Source organism: Thalassophryne amazonica, chromosome 15 (genome assembly GCF_902500255.1).
Source record: "Thalassophryne amazonica chromosome 15, fThaAma1.1, whole genome shotgun sequence".
In the NCBI taxonomy this organism is placed as follows: domain Eukaryota; kingdom Metazoa; phylum Chordata; class Actinopteri; order Batrachoidiformes; family Batrachoididae; genus Thalassophryne; species Thalassophryne amazonica.
Genome location: NC_047117.1, coordinates 3,935,817 through 3,956,223, shown reverse-complemented (window position 1 = coordinate 3,956,223; position 20,407 = coordinate 3,935,817). Strand labels below are relative to the sequence as shown.

General features: G+C 41.1%; 1 protein-coding gene and 1 long non-coding RNA gene across 4 annotated transcripts in view; one reads left to right on the top strand and one right to left on the bottom strand.

Moving 5' to 3' along the window:
- Nucleotides 1–20,407, top strand: part of usp34 (ubiquitin specific peptidase 34) — a 98,259-nt gene that overhangs the window by 59,006 nt on the left and 18,846 nt on the right. For all 3 annotated transcript variants that reach the window (XM_034189180.1, XM_034189181.1, XM_034189182.1), the window contains 23 exons: nt 1,631–1,803; nt 5,286–5,436; nt 5,668–5,746; nt 5,828–5,881; nt 5,959–6,054; nt 6,337–6,401; nt 6,547–6,622; nt 6,881–6,928; nt 7,908–7,973; nt 8,104–8,184; nt 9,446–9,531; nt 10,591–10,759; nt 10,896–10,970; nt 11,812–11,963; nt 12,866–13,019; nt 13,177–13,221; nt 13,580–13,684; nt 15,090–15,237; nt 15,396–15,700; nt 17,466–17,795; nt 17,917–18,074; nt 19,382–19,460; nt 19,723–19,849. In XM_034189180.1, the coding sequence (XP_034045071.1) occupies nt 1,631–1,803; nt 5,286–5,436; nt 5,668–5,746; nt 5,828–5,881; nt 5,959–6,054; nt 6,337–6,401; nt 6,547–6,622; nt 6,881–6,928; nt 7,908–7,973; nt 8,104–8,184; nt 9,446–9,531; nt 10,591–10,759; nt 10,896–10,970; nt 11,812–11,963; nt 12,866–13,019; nt 13,177–13,221; nt 13,580–13,684; nt 15,090–15,237; nt 15,396–15,700; nt 17,466–17,795; nt 17,917–18,074; nt 19,382–19,460; nt 19,723–19,849 (2,822 nt within the window). The remainder of the gene's footprint in view (nt 1–1,630; nt 1,804–5,285; nt 5,437–5,667; nt 5,747–5,827; nt 5,882–5,958; nt 6,055–6,336; nt 6,402–6,546; nt 6,623–6,880; nt 6,929–7,907; nt 7,974–8,103; nt 8,185–9,445; nt 9,532–10,590; nt 10,760–10,895; nt 10,971–11,811; nt 11,964–12,865; nt 13,020–13,176; nt 13,222–13,579; nt 13,685–15,089; nt 15,238–15,395; nt 15,701–17,465; nt 17,796–17,916; nt 18,075–19,381; nt 19,461–19,722; nt 19,850–20,407) is intronic.
- LOC117527039 lies at nt 16,161–17,546 on the bottom strand. Its single transcript, XR_004565416.1, has 2 exons — nt 17,442–17,546; nt 16,161–16,198 (listed from the first exon to the last, which is right to left on the bottom strand). It is a non-coding gene; the product is annotated as an uncharacterized LOC117527039 (long non-coding RNA).

Here is a 20,407-nt window from a genome sequence, read left to right as displayed (position 1 = left end):
ACAACATACTCAAATGCTTTAAAACCTGCATCTGCTGACTGGTTCAAGTGAGGACTTCATCACAGATATTTTCTGTTTTCACTTTGAGAATTTTTTAATAAATTCTGAGTAAATACAGTAGTGTTCAGAATAATAGTAGTGCTATGTGACTAAAAAGATGAATCCAGGTTTTGAGCATATTTCTTATTGTTACATGGGAAACAAGGTACCACTAGATTCAGTAGATTCTCACAAATCCGACAAGACCAAGCATTCATGATATGCACACTCTTAAGGCTATGAAATTGGGCTATTAGTAAAAAAAAAAAAAAAAAAAAAAAAAAAGTAGAAAAGGGGGTGTTCACAATAATAGTAGTGTGGCATTCAGTCAGTGAGTTCGTCAACTTTGTGGAACAAACAGGTGTGAATCAGGTGTCCCCTATTTAAGGATGAAGCCAGCACCTGTTGAACATGCTTTTCTCTTTGAAAGCCTGAGGAAAATGGGACATTCAAGACATTGTTCAGAAGAACAGCGTAGTTTGATTAAAAAGTTGATTGAGGAGGGGAAAACTTATACGCAGGTGCAATAAATTACAGGTTGTTCATCTACAATGATCTCCAATGCTTTAAAATGGACAAAAAACAAAACAAAACAGAGACACATGGAAGAAAACAACCAGGAAACCAACCATCAAAATGGATAGAAGAATAACCAGGACGGCAAAGGCTCACCCATTGATCAGCTCCAGGATGATCAAAGACAGTCTGGAGTTACCTGTAAGTGCTGTGACAGTTAGAAGACGCCTGTGTGAAGCTAATTTATTTGCAGAATCCCCCACAAATCCCTCTGTTAAATAAAAGACATGTGCAGAAGAGGTTACAATTTGCCAAAGAACACATCAACTGGCCTAAAGAGAAATGGCGGAATATTTTGTGGACTGATGAGAGTAAAATTGTTCTTTTTGGGTCCAAGGGCCACAGACAGTTTGTGAGACGACCCCCAAACTCTGAATTCAAGCCACAGTTCACAGTGAAGACAGTGAAGCATGGTGGTCCAAGCATCATGATATGGGCATGTTTCTCCTACTATGGTGTTGGGCCTATATATCGCATACCAGGTAACATGGATCAGTTTGGATATGTCAGAATACTTGAAGAGGTCATAGTTTTGATTTTGTAGTGTCAACAGCAGATGCTACTATTATTGTGAACACTCCCTTTTCTACTTTTTTTTTTACTAATAGCCCAATTGCATAGCCTTAAGAGTGTGCATATCATGAATTCTTGGTCTTGTTGGATTTGTGAGAATCTACTGAATCTACTGGTACCTTGTTTCCCATGTAACAATAAGAAATATACTCAAAACCTGGATTTATCTTTTTAGTCACATAGCACTACTATTATTCTGAACACTACTGTAAAGACATCTGTTTGCAGTCAGTAAAATATTTGTGCATTTGATGAATCAAGGTAGAGACAGTTCATCTCTTCAAACTGGTCAAAGCTGATAAGCCACATTATTATTGGTAAAGGTTCGAGAAAGTGGAACAAGCACAACACCGGCTCAGCCCAAAACTGGTCCAGTGGAGCCGCTTGCTGGCTGACAGCATTCAGATGGAAACAGTATTTCTCACTATTGTCTCTCCAACAGAGCTTGTTTCAAGAAGCTGCCGCGTATTCTGAGCTTCAACACCATGCGCTACACCTTCAACATGGTCACCATGATGAAGGAGAAGGTCAACACCCATTTCTCCTTTCCACTGCGCCTCGACATGACGCCCTATACGGAGGATTTCCTCATGGGCAAAGGAGAGCGCAAGGAGGGTTCGTCCAGACACCACACTGCTAACACCCCCCCCCCCCCCCCCCCCACACACCCTATCCTGGTCTGAAACAGAGATATTTATTATAAACCACTAGATGAGATTTGTTGTTTGTCCTTGTTCACAACCAACATCCTGCAGTGAGAAGAAATGTAATTTAAATCAAATCAAATCAATTTTATTTATATAGCGCCAAATCACAACAAACAGTTGCCCCAAGGCGCTTTATATTGTAAGGCAAAAGCCATACAATAATTACGGAAAAACCCCAACGGTCAAAACGACCCCCTGTGAGCAAGCACTTGGTGACAGTGGGAATGAAAAACTCCCTTTTAACAGGAAGAAACCTCCAGCAGAACCAGGCTCAGGGAGGGGCGGTCTCCTGCTGGGACTGGTTGGGGCTGAGGGAGAGAATCAGGAAAAAGACATGCTGTGGAGGGGAGCAGAGATCAATCACTAATGATTAAATGCAGAGTGGTGCATATAGAGCAAAAAGAGAAAGAAACACTCAGTGCATTATGGGAACTCCTCAGCAGTCTGTCTATAGCAGCATAACTAAGGGATGGTTCAGGGTCACCTGATCCAGCCCTAACTATAAGCTTTAGCAAAAAGGAAAGTTTTAAGCCTAATCTTAAAAGTAGAGAGGGTGTCTGTCTCCCTGATCTGAATTGGGAGCTGGTTCCAGAGGAGAGGAGCCTGAAAGCTGAAGGCTCTGCCTCCCATTCTACTCTTACAAACCCTAGGAACTACAAGTAAGCCTGCAGTCTGAGAGTGAAGCGCTCTATTGGGGTGATATGGTACTATGAGGTCCCTAAGATAAGATGGGACCTGATTATTCAAAACTTTATAAGTAAGAAGAAGAATTTTAAATTCTATTCTAGAATTAACAGGAAGCCAATGAAGAGAGGCCAATATGGGTGAGATATGCGCTCTCCTTCTAGTCCCTGTCAGTACTCTAGCTGCAGCATTTTGAATTAACTGAAGGCTTTTCAGGGAACTTTTAGGACAACCTGATAATAATGAATTACAATAGTCCAGTCTAGAGGAAATAAATGCATGAATTAGTTTTTCAGCATCACTCTGAGACAAGACCTTTGTAATTTTAGAGATATTGCGTAAATGCAAAAAAGCAGTCCTACATATTTGTTTAATATGCGTATTGAATGACATATCCTGATCAAAAATGACTCCAAGATTTCTCACAGTATTACTAGAGGTCAGGGTAATGCCATCCACAGTAAGGATCTGGTTAGACACCATGTTTCTAAGATTTGTGGGGCCAAGTACAATAACTTCAGTTTTATCTGAGTTTAAAAGCAGGAAATTAGAGGTCATCCATGTCTTTATGTCTGTAAGACAATCCTGCAGTTTAGCTAATTGGTGTGTGTCCTCTGGCTTCATGGATAGATAAAGCTGGGTATCATCTGCGTAACAATGAAAATTTAAGCAATGCTGTCTAATAATACTGCCTACGGGAAACATGTATAAAGTGAATAAAACTGGTCCTAGCACAGAACCTTGTGGAACTCCATAATTAACCTTAGTCTGTGAAGAAGATTCCCCATTTACATGAACAAATTGTAATCTATTAGATAAATATGATTCAAACCACCGCAGCGCAGTGCCTTTAATACCTATGGCATGCTCTAATCTCTGTAATAAAATTTTATGGTCAACAGTATCAAAAGCAGCACTGAGGTCTAACAGAACAAGCACAGAGATGAGTCCACTGTCTGAGGCCATAAGAAGATCATTTGTAACCTTCACTAATGCTGTTCCTGTACTATGATGAATTCTGAAACCTGACTGAAACTCTTCAAATAGACCATTCCTCTGCAGATGATCAGTTAGCTGTTTTACAACTACCCTTTCGAGAATTTTTGAGCGAAAAGGAAGGTTGGAGATTGGCCTATAATTAGCTGAGATAGCTGGGTCAAGTGATGTCTTTTTAAGTAATGGTTTAATTACTGCCACCTTAAAAGCCTGTGGTACATAGCCAACTAATAAAGATAGATTGATCATATTTAAGATCGAAGCATTAATTAATGGTAGGGCTTCCTTGAGCAGCCTGGTAGGAATGGGGTCTAATAGACATGTTGATGGTTTGGAGGAAGTAACTAATGAAAATAACTCAGACAGAACAATCGGAGAGAAAGAGTCTAACCAAATACCGGCATCACTGAAAGCAGCCAAAGAGAACGATATGTCTTTGGGATGGTTATGAGTAATTTTTTCTCTAATAGTTAAAATTTTATTAGCAAAGAAAGTCATGAAGTCATTACTAGTTAAAGTTAAAGGAATACTCGGCTCAACAGAGCTCTGACTCTTTGTCAGCCTGGCTACAGTGCTGAAAAGAAACCTGGGGTTGTTCTTATTTTCTTCAATTAGTGATGAGTAGTAAGATGTCCTAGCTTTACGGAGGGCTTTTTTATAGAGCAACAGACTCTTTTTCCAGGCTAAGTGAAGATCTTCTAAATTAGTGAGATGCCATTTCCTCTCCAACTTACGGGTTATCTGCTTTAAGCTGCGAGTTTGTGAGTTATACCACGGAGTCAGGCACTTCTGATTTAAAGCTCTCTTTTTCAGAGGAGCTACAGCATCCAAAGTTGTCTTCAATGAGGATGTAAAACTATTGATGAGATACTCTATCTCACTTACAGAGTTTAGGTAACTACTCTGCCCTGTAAAACATAAAGAAGGAATCATATCCTTAAACATAGTTACAGCGCTTTCTGAAAGACTTCTACTGTAATGAAACTTATTCCCCACTGCTGGGTAGTCCATCAAAGTAAATGTAAATGTTATTAAGAAATGATCAGACAGAAGGGGGTTTTCAGGGAATACTGTTAAGTCTTCAATTTCCATACCGTAAGTCAGAACAAGATCTAAGGTATGATTAAAGTGGTGGGTGGACTCATTTACATTTAATTTAGGAGGACATAACCTAATTCTTGAGACAAAAAGACTTAAAGGAGTATATCAGAATATTTTTTACCTTCTGAAGGAAAATATTTTAAACTTGGGGTGGGTGATATGACCTAAAACTAATGTCGTCATAGTTTTCATTTTTTGCATGGTGACTTTATTATGTCACAGTACTGTATTATTATAATTTTGTTTGTAAAAGATTACCACGAACTGTTTTCATTTTCAAATTTGCTCTTTCAAAATTTAAATCTGGGGAGGTAGAACTTAATTTTTTTTACAGTTTTATATGTTTGAAATGTCTAATACTTAACCAAACAAGCAGTATTAAAAGTCCGTGACTACTATGTGTTACTGTGAAAATGACCATATAATGTGTTATGCCTGGATGAAAAGTACTTCGAACAGGTGTTTTGACTCACCTGAACATTGTGGTGTGGTGTGGGGGGGTGCTGTGGTGTTTCTTATAGTAGTAGGTTGTGCATACAGACTACAAGTAGAGAAAGGGCTTGGGTGGGTTTTGGATGCGGCTGTTATCAGAGTTGTTGTGGGCTGCAGGATTTCGGGAAGAAGGAGAAGTAAAGGTCACGGAGAGCTACGAGTACGACCTCATCGGGGTGACTGTCCACACTGGGACGGCGGATGGTGGACATTACTACAGCTTCATCAGAGACATCGTCAACCCACACGCCTACAAGAACAACAAGTGGTGAGGGAGGACGCACATTTCTGCACCGTGTGTGTGGAGACATCATTTCCCATCAGAACACAAAGAACTGTGCAGAGTCTTCATGCAACATTTCTAATTATTTTTAATACACTCAAAATTCCATCACACTGAAATACAAAGAATATAAATGTCAGTGTGCAGAGATCTGTGATATTGAGAGAGGAAACTGCTGAATAAACACCTTCAGCGGAGTGTCTTTGTCCTTTGCAGGTATCTGTTCAATGATGCAGAGGTGAAGCCTTTCGACTCGGCCCAGCTGGCCTCCGAGTGCTTCGGAGGGGAAATGACGGTACAAGCGGCTGTCTGCAGAACCAAAAGGTCGTCGTTCACTGTTTTACTTTGGGTTTCATAGAGTTACTTTGTCTTACAGACTAAAACGTACGACTCTGTCACAGACAAGTTCATGGATTTCTCCTTTGAGAAGGTGAGGCTTTTCCAGCTCTTCATCTTAAGTGTTTTTGATGATGTGGTGAAACGCTGACCGCGCTGTTGAACCTGCAGACACACAGTGCCTACATGCTTTTCTACAAGAGAGTTGAGCTGGAAGAAGATAACGGCAAGGACTTCAGTTCTGACGTCTCTCCCGATCTGCTTGAGGTACTGTGGATGAATTACCACCATAATTATCAGGTGTAATTTTACAACAGCACAGTGCGCCTGAGTGTGGCCGTCCATCCGCCAGATTTTAATCTCTTATTGTGATGGTCCTGTGTTTTGCATTTTGCACTGAAACTTGGAAAAGTGTCTTCATAAAGTCAGAGTGCGACTAAACCTGTATTTTACTGGACCATGAAGCGATGCTGCATCGTTACTACATCTCTATGTCAACCTGTTTTTACTGACACTTCTGCTCTTCTAACATTCCCACATGTCTTTCAGTGGATTTGGCATGACAACATGCAGTTTCTCCAGGACAAAAACATCTTTGAACACACCTACTTCGGGTAAGAAAGGAACTCTGCTGTCTTAACTCCGGATAAAGTGAGAAGTTCTCTGTCAGTAGCTGCCAGTGTTGAACAGCTGCTGAGGCTCTGCTCCCAGGCTTTTGTAGTTAGTGTGAAGCTGTTAATTGCTGTTTATTTGGTTCAGGTTTATGTGGCAGCTCTGCAGCAGCATCCCCAGCACCCTGCCCGACCCAAAAGCCATCTCCCTCATGACCGCCAAGGTGAGCAACACACACACACACACACACACACACACACACACACACACACACACCCCCCAACTGTGTCATGGCTTTGATGCTTAGTGATTTTCCTTTCTGATGGGGGTTTTGAACCAAGAATCCTATGGTCTCAAGCCCACTGCTTAACCATTAGACCATCACCTGACCACAACACAGCAGTTAGTTCACACCAGTCAAAGGTCGTTTCTCAGGTTGGCCCATGTTTAGCATTAATGTGAGTTTCTTTTTCACTTCTAGCTCAGCACTTCTTTTGTTCTGGAGACCTTCATTCACTCCAAAGAGAAGGTAAAGAACGCTGGTAGGACTCTGACTGTGGACCCACAGACAAACATTAAATTATTAATAATCTCTCTTTAGTACCAGCCAGAGGTGGGGTGACGTCACCATCAAGTCACTCTCAGGTCATGAATCTGCAAGTCTCAAGTCAAGTCTCAACTTATAATGACCACCAAGTGTTTGCAAGCTGACTTGGGACTTGCAGATTGATGACTTGAGAATGATTTGACAGTGACTTCGTCCCACGTTCCAGCTAAAGTGTTAGAATGTCCGTCATTTTCTTTGTTTTGTTGGCAGAGTGCAACAGTTGCAGGAAACATCAGTTTCTGCTGATTTTTTTTTAGTTCTGAAATTTGAGGATGTTTAAGTGGCAGGAACATGAGCGGTGATCACACCTCCTGATCCATCAGTGGTCTTGGGATTGTCTCACTCTGCTGCGGTTTTGTCCGTCCTGTTTTTAATCTTCTGGCTGCTGGATGTTTTTGGTTGTAGCAGTTGATTCATAATCCAGTTAATATAAAGTTTATAACCCTGAAATGTTCAAGCTGCACTTCTTAAATTGCTCATATCGGTACCAGTGGGCATGAAGACTAATGGCTACAGCAGTCTGATATTTAACCCCAGGGATCTTGACTTTTTTTTCCAAATGACTGACCTCTGGCTGACCTTGCCAGGGCAGTTTTGGATTTCTCCTAAGTGTGCCACATTTTGCCCAAATTAGGTTGAAAATCAAACCTCTTGACCTTTGCTAAAAAATTTTTTTTTTTTTTTGGTCTCATTTCCAGTCAACTGACATTTTGTTAAAATCCATCCACATCTCAGCAGTTGAGTTTGTTGTAAAATATGAGAAATTATAGACAGAATATCCACAAATACAGTCCAGGTTGTCAAAGTTCAATCACGCGCTGGCGTTAGCCCAGCAGCTGAAGTCCAGCATGAGCAGCAGAGTGGCTGATGTCAGTCTCGTGTGCTGCTGTATTGTTTTCAGCCCACCATGCTGCAGTGGATCGAACTTCTCACCAAACAGTTCAACAACAGCCAGGCTGCCTGCGAGGTTTGCTCAGTTTTTATCCTATAGTCAGTTTTGTCTTCTGCACAAATGAATTAAACCTGGTCATAGTTTACAGCCAGAGGATGTTTTTGTTTTCTCTCATCACATGGTCTCTTTATTTCATTTTTTCCAGTGGTTTTTAGATCGAATGGCTGATGACAACTGGTGGCCGATGCAAATCCTCATTAAGTGTCCAAATCAAATCGTCAGACAGGTGAGTTTATCAAAAAGGAATAATTTTTTTTTTCTTCTTGCGCTCACACACAGACAAATCCCTGCTCCCAGTAATGTATGGGACAAGTTTTATGTCATTGGAAAAAACAAAACGAAACAACATTCTTATAAGAATGAAGATTCTTGATTTGCAAATATTAAAATGTAATTATTAGCCTTTGTAAGCATTAAGTCTTATGACTGGGTCATTTTTGTGAGAGTGACATCATTCCCGTCTTATGTTTTTGTGTGTATCCTATTCACAGCGCTTCAGTTTTTCCACATTTTATTATGTTACAGCCTTATTCCAACATGGAGTAAATTCATTCTTTTCCCCTCAAAATTCTACTCGCAACACCCCATAATGACAACATGAAAAAGGGTTGTTTTTTTATTTTTGCAACTTTATTAAAAATAAAAAGCTAATAAATCACATGTCCATAAGTATTCACAGCCTTTGCTCAATACTTTGTTGATGCACCTTTGGCAGCAATTGCAGCCTCAAGTCTTCTTGAATATGATGCCACAAGCTTGGTCCACCTATCTTTGGGCAGTTTGGTCCATTCCTCTTTGCAGCAACTCTCAAGTTCCATCAGGTTGGATGGGGAGCGTCGGTGCACAGACATTTTCAGATCTCTCCAGAGATGTTCAGTCAGATTCAGGTCTGGGCTCTGACTGGGCCACTCAAGGACATTCACAGAGTTGTCCTGAAGACACACCTTTGATATCTTGGCTGTGTGTTTAGGGTCATTGTCCTGCTGAAAGATGAACCGTCGCTCCAGTCTGAGGTCAAGAGCGCTCTGGAGCAGGTTTTCATCCAGGATGTCTCTGTACATTGCTGCATTCATCTTTCCCTCAATCCTGACTAGTCTCCCAGTTCCTGCTGCTGAAAAATAAAATGTCAGATTTCCAAGGTGACCCTGAATGCAGCATATTTACCACGTGAACCCAAACAGGCAGAAAAAAAAAACATTAGGCAGACTGCCAACATCCTCAAAACTTAATTTAAAATGTCTCTTTCAAAGGCTCAAAAAAGGTTGATGTCAAGCACGGAGTGTTTCAGGAGAGGTGGGAAACTGATGATTTCTTTGTGGAGTTTAAGCGGAACACCACCTGCCTCATATGCAAGCTGAAAGCTGCCCTTCTGAAGGAAGATAACCTCAAACGGCATTTTTAACTAAACGTGGAGCAGTATGCAATGTTCAAGGGAGAAGAAAGAGCTGTCACCTCAACATTTACTCCACTCTGCTCCTGTCTTTCAGATGTTTCAAAGGTTGTGTATTCACGTCATCCAGAGGCTGCGGCCGGTTCACGCTCACCTCTACTTACAACCCGGGATGGAGGACGGGTACGTTACACCCGCACAAATAAAACAAACTCCACACAGCTTTAAAGTCATCCCACAGTGAGATTTATTTAAATTCAGCCTCTTGGTGGTATGAAAATTTCTTTCTTTCAGGATGGTTAAGGTACATCAGACATATTTAAGGCATTAATGGAAAATGACCTTTAAACTTTCTGCTCTGGTGCACAATTGAACCACATATAAATTACCTTGATTTAATTCCTCTCCCCCAAGTCTTATCTAATTAAACATGTATTTTCTTGGCAGTCTGAGGTAGAGCCCGACCGATATATTGGCCGGCCGATATTATTGGCCGATATAAGCCCTTTTTAAAGTACTCACTATCGGCTGAAATTTTTCCGATAGAACGCCGATAATTTCTCATAAACAGAACAGTTACTGGAATAATGTTTGTGTCAGCAGTGTAAAATGTCCTTGCACCATTTGTCCAGTAGATGGAGCTCTGACTCCATTCAACTGAGAGCTGCTTACACCCCTGCGTAAATGTGTTCATCACCGGCCCCCATAGTTCGCCGTCACACTGCACTGATCGGCTGACAAAAGCATACAAGTAAGTTTATAAGGATGTTTGTAATAACTTTGCGATTACATTCACCCCACATAAAAAAAAAAAAATATATCGGCTGATTTATCGGCAAATCAGCCGATTTATCGATTATCGGCATGTTTTTCCATCTAAATATCGTTATCGGCATCGGCCTCAAAAAAATCCATATCGGTCGGGCTCTAGTCTGAGGTATGATTGTACAGCTCAGGACGTTTATCCACAGAGTTGTATTATTTCATTTTCATTCTTACACATTAGAAATGTCTGTTGTTTCCATTCTGTGCTAATCTGTGCTCGAGGTTTAAAGGGGATGTGTTTGTTCTGTAGTCATTTATCAGAGTGTGTGTGAAACCCGAACAGGAGCCGGCGTCACTCCGCACTTTGAGAAAAACTCTACGCCTCCACATTAATGAATTAAAATTTAGACTTTAAATGCTGACAGCGTGAAGCTTCTGAATTGCGAAGTTATGATTTTCTTTTGCTTTTGCACTCAGGTCCGACGACATGGACAGTTCAGTGGAGGACATCGGCAGCCGGTCCTGCGTGACGCGCTTTGTAAAGACCCTCCTGTCCATCATGGAGCACGGCGTCAAGCCCCACAGCAAACACCTGACCGAGTACTTTGCCTTTCTCCACGAATTTGCCAAGATGGGAGAGGAAGAGGTCGGTTCTGCACAGTTCTGAATGTGCTGCTCTTGCATGAAATTAACTATGCAAATATTTTATGTCACTAAACAAATCGCAGGACAGTAAGTCAAGGTGTGCACGCGTGTGTGTGTGTGTGTGCTCGCTCCCACAGAGTCAGTTTCTGTTGTCACTGCAAGCCATCTCCATCATGGTGCATTTTTATATGGGTACCAAAGGACCTGAAAATGTAAGTTTAAACACACACTGTTTCTTGGCTGTTTGTTTATTTCAGTTTCATTTGTTGTTGTTAATATGATCCGAATTCATTTCTGGAGTGTGTAGGCTGCACCTGTCAGAAAGTGCACATTGAATGGCGGAAAAGCGTGTATGAGTCACATTTTTTCTCTACTACCAGCACCTTTAAACTGGGATTTTTGTGCATTGTAGTGGATTTTTTATTGCCTTTTTTTTAATTAAAATTTTTGTATGTATGTCACACCAGAGTGAAAGTTGGAGGTCCTCCAAAGAGTAGCAAAAAAAAAAAAAAAAGCCTGCAAATTATACTTTGGAAAATATTGTGTTTATTCTTTGTCAGAGAAAAAAAATAGCCAAATTAATCTTTGTAACTTTCTTAATTTAATGTATGTTGTCGCCTTACAGAAAAATCTTTTTGGCTCATGATTGCTGAAACCTAAATGTTTTTCCTCACCGCCTGTAATAACGTTGTATATATTAATTTAAAACATTTTTAATGAGAACTGACTTTGCAGTATTTAAATAACTAAAAAAAAACAAAAAAAAAACACAAAAGTTTCTTAACCATCGCACTTTTTCTTAACATTTCACAACAAATTATTTTTTAACCAGTCAGGCTTACAAATAACTCTCAGAAATAATCAGAAAAGCTTAATAGATGAAACTCCACATTACTTATTCAAAATGTAAAGAAACGTTTATGGACGACTCGTGAAAAAATCAGTTGGTCTCAAATTGAGCTGTTTTTTGGTTTAAAACGGGCTGATATAAATTTCTAGCTGCTTGCTTTGAAGCCTTTTTATTCATGGTTCCAAATGAGTGTCGCCTCTCAGCCTCAGGTGGAGGTTCTGTCAGAGGAGGAGGGGGAGGAGGAGGACGAAGAGGAGGACATCTTGTCCCTGGCAGAGGAGAAGTATCGTCCTGCGGCTCTGGAGAAGATGATTGCCCTCATTGCCCTGCTGGTGGAGCAGTCTCGCTCTGAGAGGTACGAGTGTGACACACACACACACACACACAGATAACTGTCACAAAATGAAAACAAAGTGCCTCTGTCCTCCGCTTTCAGATTTTGACGTCACACTCTTATAAAACAGGGTTTTTGTTCGCACAGTTCTGTAGTAACGGAATTATGACAACAGCAAAATTAGGCTGAATATCAGTTCGCTGTTAAACATTGTAATTTCAGTGCTGTAGCCATGGGCATGAAGACAGTAAAGGCTGTGGCAGTCTGACATTTGACCCCAATGAGCTTGACCGCCACTCAAACGATTGACCTCTAGCTGACCTTCCCGAGGCAGTTCTGGTATACACCTTAATGTTTACTATAGTCCAAATTAGGTGAAATTTCAAATTCCTTGATTGTGAACTTTGCCTAAATAAATTCTTTAAGGGCAACTTTGGAGGTCAGTCTTTACTGACATGCAGTACCAAATTTAATAAAAATCAGCAAAAGGACCCGAGAGGAGGAGACTAACATGCAGGCATGACCTTAGAGCCGCAGATTGACCTTTAGCAAGCTCAGTCTTGCTGGGTAATTCTGGAACCCACCTCCATATGCCTGCCAGTTTGGTGCAGATCAGTGTGGAAAAGTTCAATTTTGGCCTTTGACCCATGATTAAGCTTTGATCTTGCCTCCAAAATAACAGAACCCACCTACATATGCAGGCCAAGTTTAAAATTGGTGGGAGCTGGAATTGTGAATTTTGACCTTTGCAGAAACAAATCTTCTGAGGGCAGTTCTGGGCTCGACCTTCATCCATATACGAAGTTTGTTGGAAATGGAGTCGATGAGCGAACAGACAAATGCTGCTTGCTGTGTTGCTTTGTTTGCATGTCTGAGCTGACGTCCTCAAATACAAACTAACGTTGTCCCTCCTTCACCTTCAGACACCTGACTTTGTCGCAGAGCGACATGGCGGCGCTGACCGGCGGGAAAGGCTTCCCCTTCCTCTTCCAACACATCCGAGACGGCATCAACATCAGACAGACCTGCAACTTGATCTTCAGTCTCTGTCGCTACAACAACCGCCTGGCCGAGCATGTACAGTCTGCACACGGATAGAACACAAAACACGTAGAATGGCCAAGATGAAAACCAGATCTATCTCATGTTTTTAACAAACAAAAGTGATCATGAAACAAAATCTAGTTTGAAGAAGTGCAGATGACTATTAAAGTCTTGACTGGTGTGTCTGCAGATTGTGTCAATGCTCTTCACCTCCATCGCAAAGCTAACTCCTGAGGTAAGCCGCGCACGTATCATGCTCAGCTTTATTAGTTATATAAACTTTGACTTGACTTTTAACACAACATCCAAAAAAAACCATCCATTCTCCATGTCACATGGAGTTGTGTCAGGAAAGACATCCAGCAAAAATGTGGCAAATCAACATGCAGGTGCATAAATGTGTACCAGCCTTTGGTTGGGGCAGTGACCTGCGGTGGGCTGGTGTCCCATCCAGGAGGAGTGGTCGACTCTTACTCACTTCTCAGCAAGGCCCCAGGGTCTACACAGGACGCCTTCATGCCTCACTGTTATGTTCTGAGATGAGTTTTTTGTAATCTGAAATGTGAATTTAAAACTAAATCTTGTTTCGTCAGGCAGCCAACCCTTTCTTCAAGCTGCTGACGATGCTCATGGAGTTTGCAGGCGGACCACCAGGCATGCCTTCCTTTGCCTCTTATATCCTGCAGCGAATCTGGGAGGTAACTTTTAAATTTACTGCTTTTAATTTATTTTCCAGCATCTTCCCACCTGGTCCCATTACAGGTTATACAGTAGTGTTCAGAATAATAGTAGTGCAATGTGACTAAAAGATTAATCCAGGTTTTGAGTATATTTCTTATTGTTACATGGGAAACAAGGTGCCAGTAGATTCAGTAGATTCTCACAAATCCAACAAGACCAAGCATTCATGATATGCACACTCTTAAGGCTATGAAATTGGGCTATTAGTAAAAAAAAAAGTAGAAAAGGGGGTGTTCACAATAATAGTAGTGTGGCATTCAGTCAGTGAGTTTGTCAGTTTTGTGGAACAAACAGGTGTGAATCAGGTGTCCCCTATTTAAGGATGAAGCCAGCACCTGTTGAACATGCTTTTCTCTTTGAAAGCCTGAGAAAAATGGGACGTTCAAGACATTGTTCAGGAGAACAGCGTAGTTTGATTAAAAAGTTGATTGGAGAGGGGAAAACTTATACGCAGGTGCAAAAAATTATAGGCTGTTCATCTACAATGATCACCAATGCTTTAAAATGGACAAAAAAACAAAAAAAAAACAGAGACGCGTGGAAGAAAACAGAAAACAGCCATCAAAATGGATAGAAGAATAACCAGAATGGCAAAGGCTCACCCATTGATCAGCTCCAGGATGATCAAAGACAGTCTGGAGTTACCTGTAAGTGCTGTGACAGTGAGAAGACGCCTGTGTGAAGCTAATTTATTTGCAAGAATCCCCCGCAAAGTTCCTCTGTTAAATAAAAGACATGTGAAGAAGAGGTTACAATTTGCCAAAGAACACATCAACTGGCCTAAAGAGAAATGGAGGAATATTTTGTGGACTGATGAGAGTAAAATTGTTCTTTTTGGGTCCAAGGGCCGCAGACAGTTTGTGAGACGACCCCCAAACTCTGAATTCAAGCCACAGTTCACAGTGAAGACAGTGAAGCATGGTGGTGCAAGCATCATGATATGGGCATGTTTCTCCTACTATGGTGTTGGGCCTATATATCACATACCAGGTATCATGGATCAGTTTGGATATGTCAAAATACTTGAAGAGGTCATGTTGTCTTATGTTGAAGAGGACATGCCCTTGAAATGGGTGTTTCAACAAGACAGTGACCCCAAGCACACTAGTAAACCAGCAAAATCTTGGTTCCAAACCAACAAAATTAATGCCTTGCAGATGTGAAGAAATCATGAAAAGCTTTGGTTATACAACTAAATACTAGTTTAGTGATTCACAGGATTGATAAAAAAAAGCAGTTTGAACATAATAGTTTTGAGTTTGTAGCATCAACAGCAGATGCTACTATTATTCTGAACATTACTGTACATGTCCCTGCCACTATGTTTTGTTCGGTCTTGTTGATGCTTCTTCTTCCTTCCAGGTGATAGAGTACAACCCGTCTCAGTGTCTGGACTGGCTGGCCGTCCAGACGCCCCGGAACAAACTGGCTCACAGCTGGGTTCTGCAGAACATGGAGAACTGGGTAGAACGCTTTCTGCTGGCCCACAACTATCCCAGAGTCCGCACATGTAAGAGCCTCAGAAGCAGAGCCCTTTCAGGGTTCAGGTTCCAGTTTGCTGCTTGAATTGACTTGACTGTTAAAGAGAAATGACCTCTTGGCTCCGTGTTGACACTGTCCTGTCATCTGGTTCCTGATCCTAACTGTACCTCCGTCTCCTCCCTCCAGCGGCAGCGTACCTCCTTGTATCTCTCATCCCCAGCAACCCCTTCCGCCAGATGTTTCGCTCCACTCGCTCCCTTCACCTTCCAACCCGCGAGCTCCCGCTGTCACCTGACACCACCGTGGTTCTGCACCAAGTCTACAAGCTGTTGCTGGGGCTGCTGGGACGCGCCAAACTGTACGTGGATGCCAGCGTGCACGGCACCACCAAACTGGTCCAATATTTCAGCTTTATGACCTACTGCCTCATCTCAAAGACTGAGAAACTCATGTTCTCCAGCTACTTCATGGACCTTTGGAACCTCTTCCAGGTACATTTAGGAATCTGCCCTATGTTTTGTTTATTTTTTTAAAAGGAAAAAACAGAACACTTTGTGTTACCAATGATTTTTCTAAACTGGTTAACGGGCGCTGCACCCTATACTTTTGGTGTGCGCTTTCTTGCACAAATACTGATTGAGCCTTGGATATCATTCATAATGTGCTTTTTACATAACACACAGTCTTTCTTAAAATGACCCTTTTCCCATCAAAATATCTGATGCCAAAAAATAATATTCCTCTTTGTTACAAATGGTATAATTACTCAAAAAATTGTAGACCGTCGACAGCTTGTATGGCTTTGGTTCAAGCTGTGGTTTGTTGGTTCATGTCGCCAGCTGGGGTCATCTTGTTTGTCTGGATAGTCACATGTTTTCCTGAGATTTTCATCTTGCTGGTTCTTCTGTACGGGATCCTGTGACTCAGAAGGAGGTTCTTGTGGTCTTTTCATCTTGCACTAATCAAGCACATGAACTTTGACAGTAGAGCTGGAACAAATAATCGAGTTAATCAATTAAAATCGATTATTAAAATAGTTGTCAACTAATTTAGTCATCAATTAGTTGCTAAATAACTTTGTTTTACTGCATATGTTTAGTTTCTTCCATATAATCAACCGAGCTTTGCTTTGAATCTTGAGCCAATGAAGGAGTGCTTCGAGCTGCTGCTTCGTTGGTTTCATTTGTTTTATTTTGCTTTATCTTAATTTTTCTCCACAAAAACCCTAAAGAGCATATGTCTGTGAGGAATATTTACCTTTTTTTTATGTTAAACTGACCTGTTATGGTCTTCTGAAACAGTTGATAGATGTATTTTATGCTAACGCCGATGCTAACGCATTAGCATGTCTATGGCGTTTTCAGTGTTAAAGTTAGCATTAAGCTGCTGGCATTTCAGCATGTTTGTGCATTTGTTTTCTGTATAATAATTAATGGCTCAGCTTTTGTTGTTGTAAAAGAGTCAAATGTAGTACAAATTCTAATAATTTTTAATTTATTTTTATTTATATAGTAATAATAATAGCAACAATAATAATAGTAATAATAACTAATAATGCTACAATACAGTTTTAGAGAAAGAGACTTGAGTCACATGTGTCATTGTGAAATGACCACATAGTTTACAAGTTATACAGAGAATGTTGCACATATAATGAGTCGGCTACAGTTTTTGATTTAGGTTTTATGGTTAACTGGTTATGCTAATTGCTCATTTGCAGCAACAAAAATACCTCTTTTTTCACCATATATTTTATAACATTTATATGTTTCAATGTTGTTTTACGGCAACTCAGCACTTTGATAAAGCAATGCCATTTGAAATAATTATTTTTGTTCTTTGTTATAAACAGTTTTATTCTTTATTATTTTATATTTCAACAGCCAAGGGACATTTGACGATTTGTTGATTTTCAAGTATGTTGTTTTCAAATAATGTTCTGTCGTTAAATAAAGTGATGGAAAGAGAAAAATTGTTTCCCTGGCACATTTTTAAAAAAATTCCCCGCTAATCCGATTAATTGATTGTGTCGAAACCCCATCAGATTCATCTATGATCCAAATAATCATTTGTTGCAGTTCTACTTGACAGTTGTTTTTGTTCTCATACATTTGTTTGTTAAATTCAAATCTGGCAGAAGCAGAATGTCCACTCACGGTTAACTTTCCGGGTTGACTGTATAGTTTTTTTTGTTTGGGTCTGTTGACGTGTGTCTGATGTGATCACACTTACGGTGTTGCCTGTTGGTGTTCTCAGCCCAAACTCTCGGAGCCAGCCATCGCCACAAACCACAACAAACAGGCGCTGCTGTCCTTCTGGTACAATGTGTGCGTGGACTGTCCTGAGAATGTTCGCCTGGTGGTGCAGAACCCCGTCGTCACCAAGAACATCGCCTTCAACTACATCCTGGCTGACCACGACGACCAGGAGGTGGTGCTCTTCAATCGCGGCATGTTGCCCGCCTACTATGGCATCCTACGCATGTGCTGTGAGCAGTCGCCCACCTTCACTCGGCAGCTGGCGTCGCACCAAAACATCCAGTGGGCCTTCAAGAACCTGACACCGCATGCCAGCCAGTACCCTGGGGTGGGCAGAGAAACGTTTCTACCTACATCAGACATATTATTTGAGTAGAAATGTTAACGTGTTGCTACAGCAGGCGCTGAAGAAGTCACCTGTGTTTTGGTCATTGTGCTGCCCTCTACAGGCGGTGGAGGAGCTGTTTAACCTGATGCAGCTGTTTGTAACGCAGCATGCCGACATGCGAGAAGAGGAGCTGGAAGACGTCAAACAGTTTAAGAAGACCACCATCAGCTGTTACCTGCGCTGCCTGGACGGGCGCTCCTGCTGGACCACCCTCATCAGGTCAGGAAAACCCTCTCTGCAGCAGCTGGACGTGTGTCTCTTACTTTGGTTTAGTCATCATACAGTTTACTGTTTCCCTGGCAAAACCCCTGGACACAGCTGGTGTCGTCCTACGGCCCCCAGTGCCGCAGTAGTTCACCTGGAGGATGAAAAATGCTCAGTATCGTGTTTATTTTATTTTTTAACGCTTACTTCCGACTCTGCAGGTCTGCTGAAGCCTGCTCAATCACGTTGTGGTCTGAGTAGTAAACCTTTAAAATGGGAGCAGCCCACAGACACCCTGGAAGTAACATTTATGACATTTGATCTTAATTAAGGTCCAACAAAAACAAAAAAAAATAAGCTCCAGGTTAAAACATAGCTCTCCGACTTTGACAGGACTTCCTTAAATTTTGAAGTCCTTTCACTGTTATTCAACAGTAAGCGAGCATAGGGTGGGACCGGTGGGGAGCAGGGTGGGACTGATGGGTCGTGAACGTGTCATCTTTTTTCAGGCACGACAACAAGCACGGCTTCCTGTGTTTATATATAAAAATAAATTTCATCCAAGGACAGATCACACCATGAAGCAAACAGCTGTGTCGAATGGGGTAATTCTGGAGGTGATAGTCTATAGGTAACAATGGTGGCATTGAGACCAGAGGGTCCTCTGTTCAAATCCCCATCAGACCAGAAAGTTACTCAGGGCCCTTGAGCAAGGTACTTAATTCCTATGTTGCTGCAGGTGCGCATTTGGTCACCTTGCATAGTAGTATGCTGATGTGTGTCTGAATGTGAAGCATCATTGTAAAGCGTGTCAAGTTTCTGTGTCAGATGGAAAAGCACAATAGAAATACAGTCCGTTTACAATTAATAAAAAGTAATAATTATTTAATATAAGGGGTGAAACTGAATACTTGAAATTTATGTAAAAGTCGGGGCGACGGGGCCTTTTCAGTGGTTGGCCTCAAATTGTGGAATGCTCTTCCTCCACACATTAAACAGCTCCATTGATGTTTTAAAATCTTGTTTAAAAACGTATTTTTACTCACTGGCGTTTAACCCAGCATAAGAATTTTGTGGTCCTCTGACTCACTATTTTGTTTTAGTGCATTTTATGTCTTATTTTATTTTTAGATTTATATTTTATTGATTGTAATTGTTTTACTACACGCGTTTTTGTTTTCTTTTTTCTTCTTCTAATTAGTGTTGTTTGGTTTTCTGTGCAGCACTTTAGAGATTTTGTGTTGGTAAAGTGTGCTATATAAATAAAGGTGGATTGGATGTGAATCCTCATGTGTGCTTCTGTTGAATGTTTTCCTTTTTAGTGCCTTTAGAATCCTGCTGGAGAATGATGAGGATCGACTGCTGGTGGTCTACAACAGAGGACTCATCCTCATGACCGAGGTAGGTTTGGGATCAGTCTGAATCCTGTTTGTTTGTTTTGAGAAATACACTTACAGCTGAGCTGGTAGTGAAGCTCATCGGTGCCTGGATGTTGAACTGGTTCATATTTCTCCCAGTTCAAGAGCTGACGTCGTTAACTGATTACTGGGTCAACAGATAATTAATTGTGGCTAATTTTAATAATTGTTCATCTCATTTATGTAGGATACACAACAGACTGACTTGTTTCCACTAATAATTTCTGTGTGTGTGTGTTCTGCAGTCCTTCAACACTCTCCACATGATGTACCACGAGGCGACAGCTTGTCATGTGACCGGAGACCTGGTGGAGCTGCTGTCCATCTTCCTGTCTGTCCTCAAAGCCACTCGGCCGTACCTGCAGCGTAAAGGTCAGCCAAGGGTGAAAGAGTTTCAGATCAAACGCACGTCGCTCTGTTTCCATTTTGTTAGGTCCACCTTGATACTTACAATAACAACGTATACAGCCCTCATCAGAATGACGAATAATTCCGATTAATTCTAAGAATGCAATTTAAAATATTTAATAAAATGTCCAAAGTTATTGAACATCAAAAAATTTCGTTCATATACCAACTTAAAATATACGGATGTAAACTGTACGTGTTGACACAGTTATTGGCATCGGTTGATGAATTGAATCTGTTTTATGATACAGCTACACACCAGTTTGTACACAGATTTAGTCGCAGCTAAACTCTGTATTTCCAGGTAATTTGAATGAAGTGTTTCCACACTCCAGATTTAAAGCGTGATGATGCAGGTTGTGATGCTGCCGTCCTCTGGATTGAAACGGAGATGGTGTCACTTAATGCAAATATTAGTTGTAAAACAAATGCACAGTGCCCTCTGCTGGATGAAAGTGATCACTGTTATCCACCTTGTCTGGAGGCTAAACCTCAAATGAAGGAGACTTATTTGAGTTACAT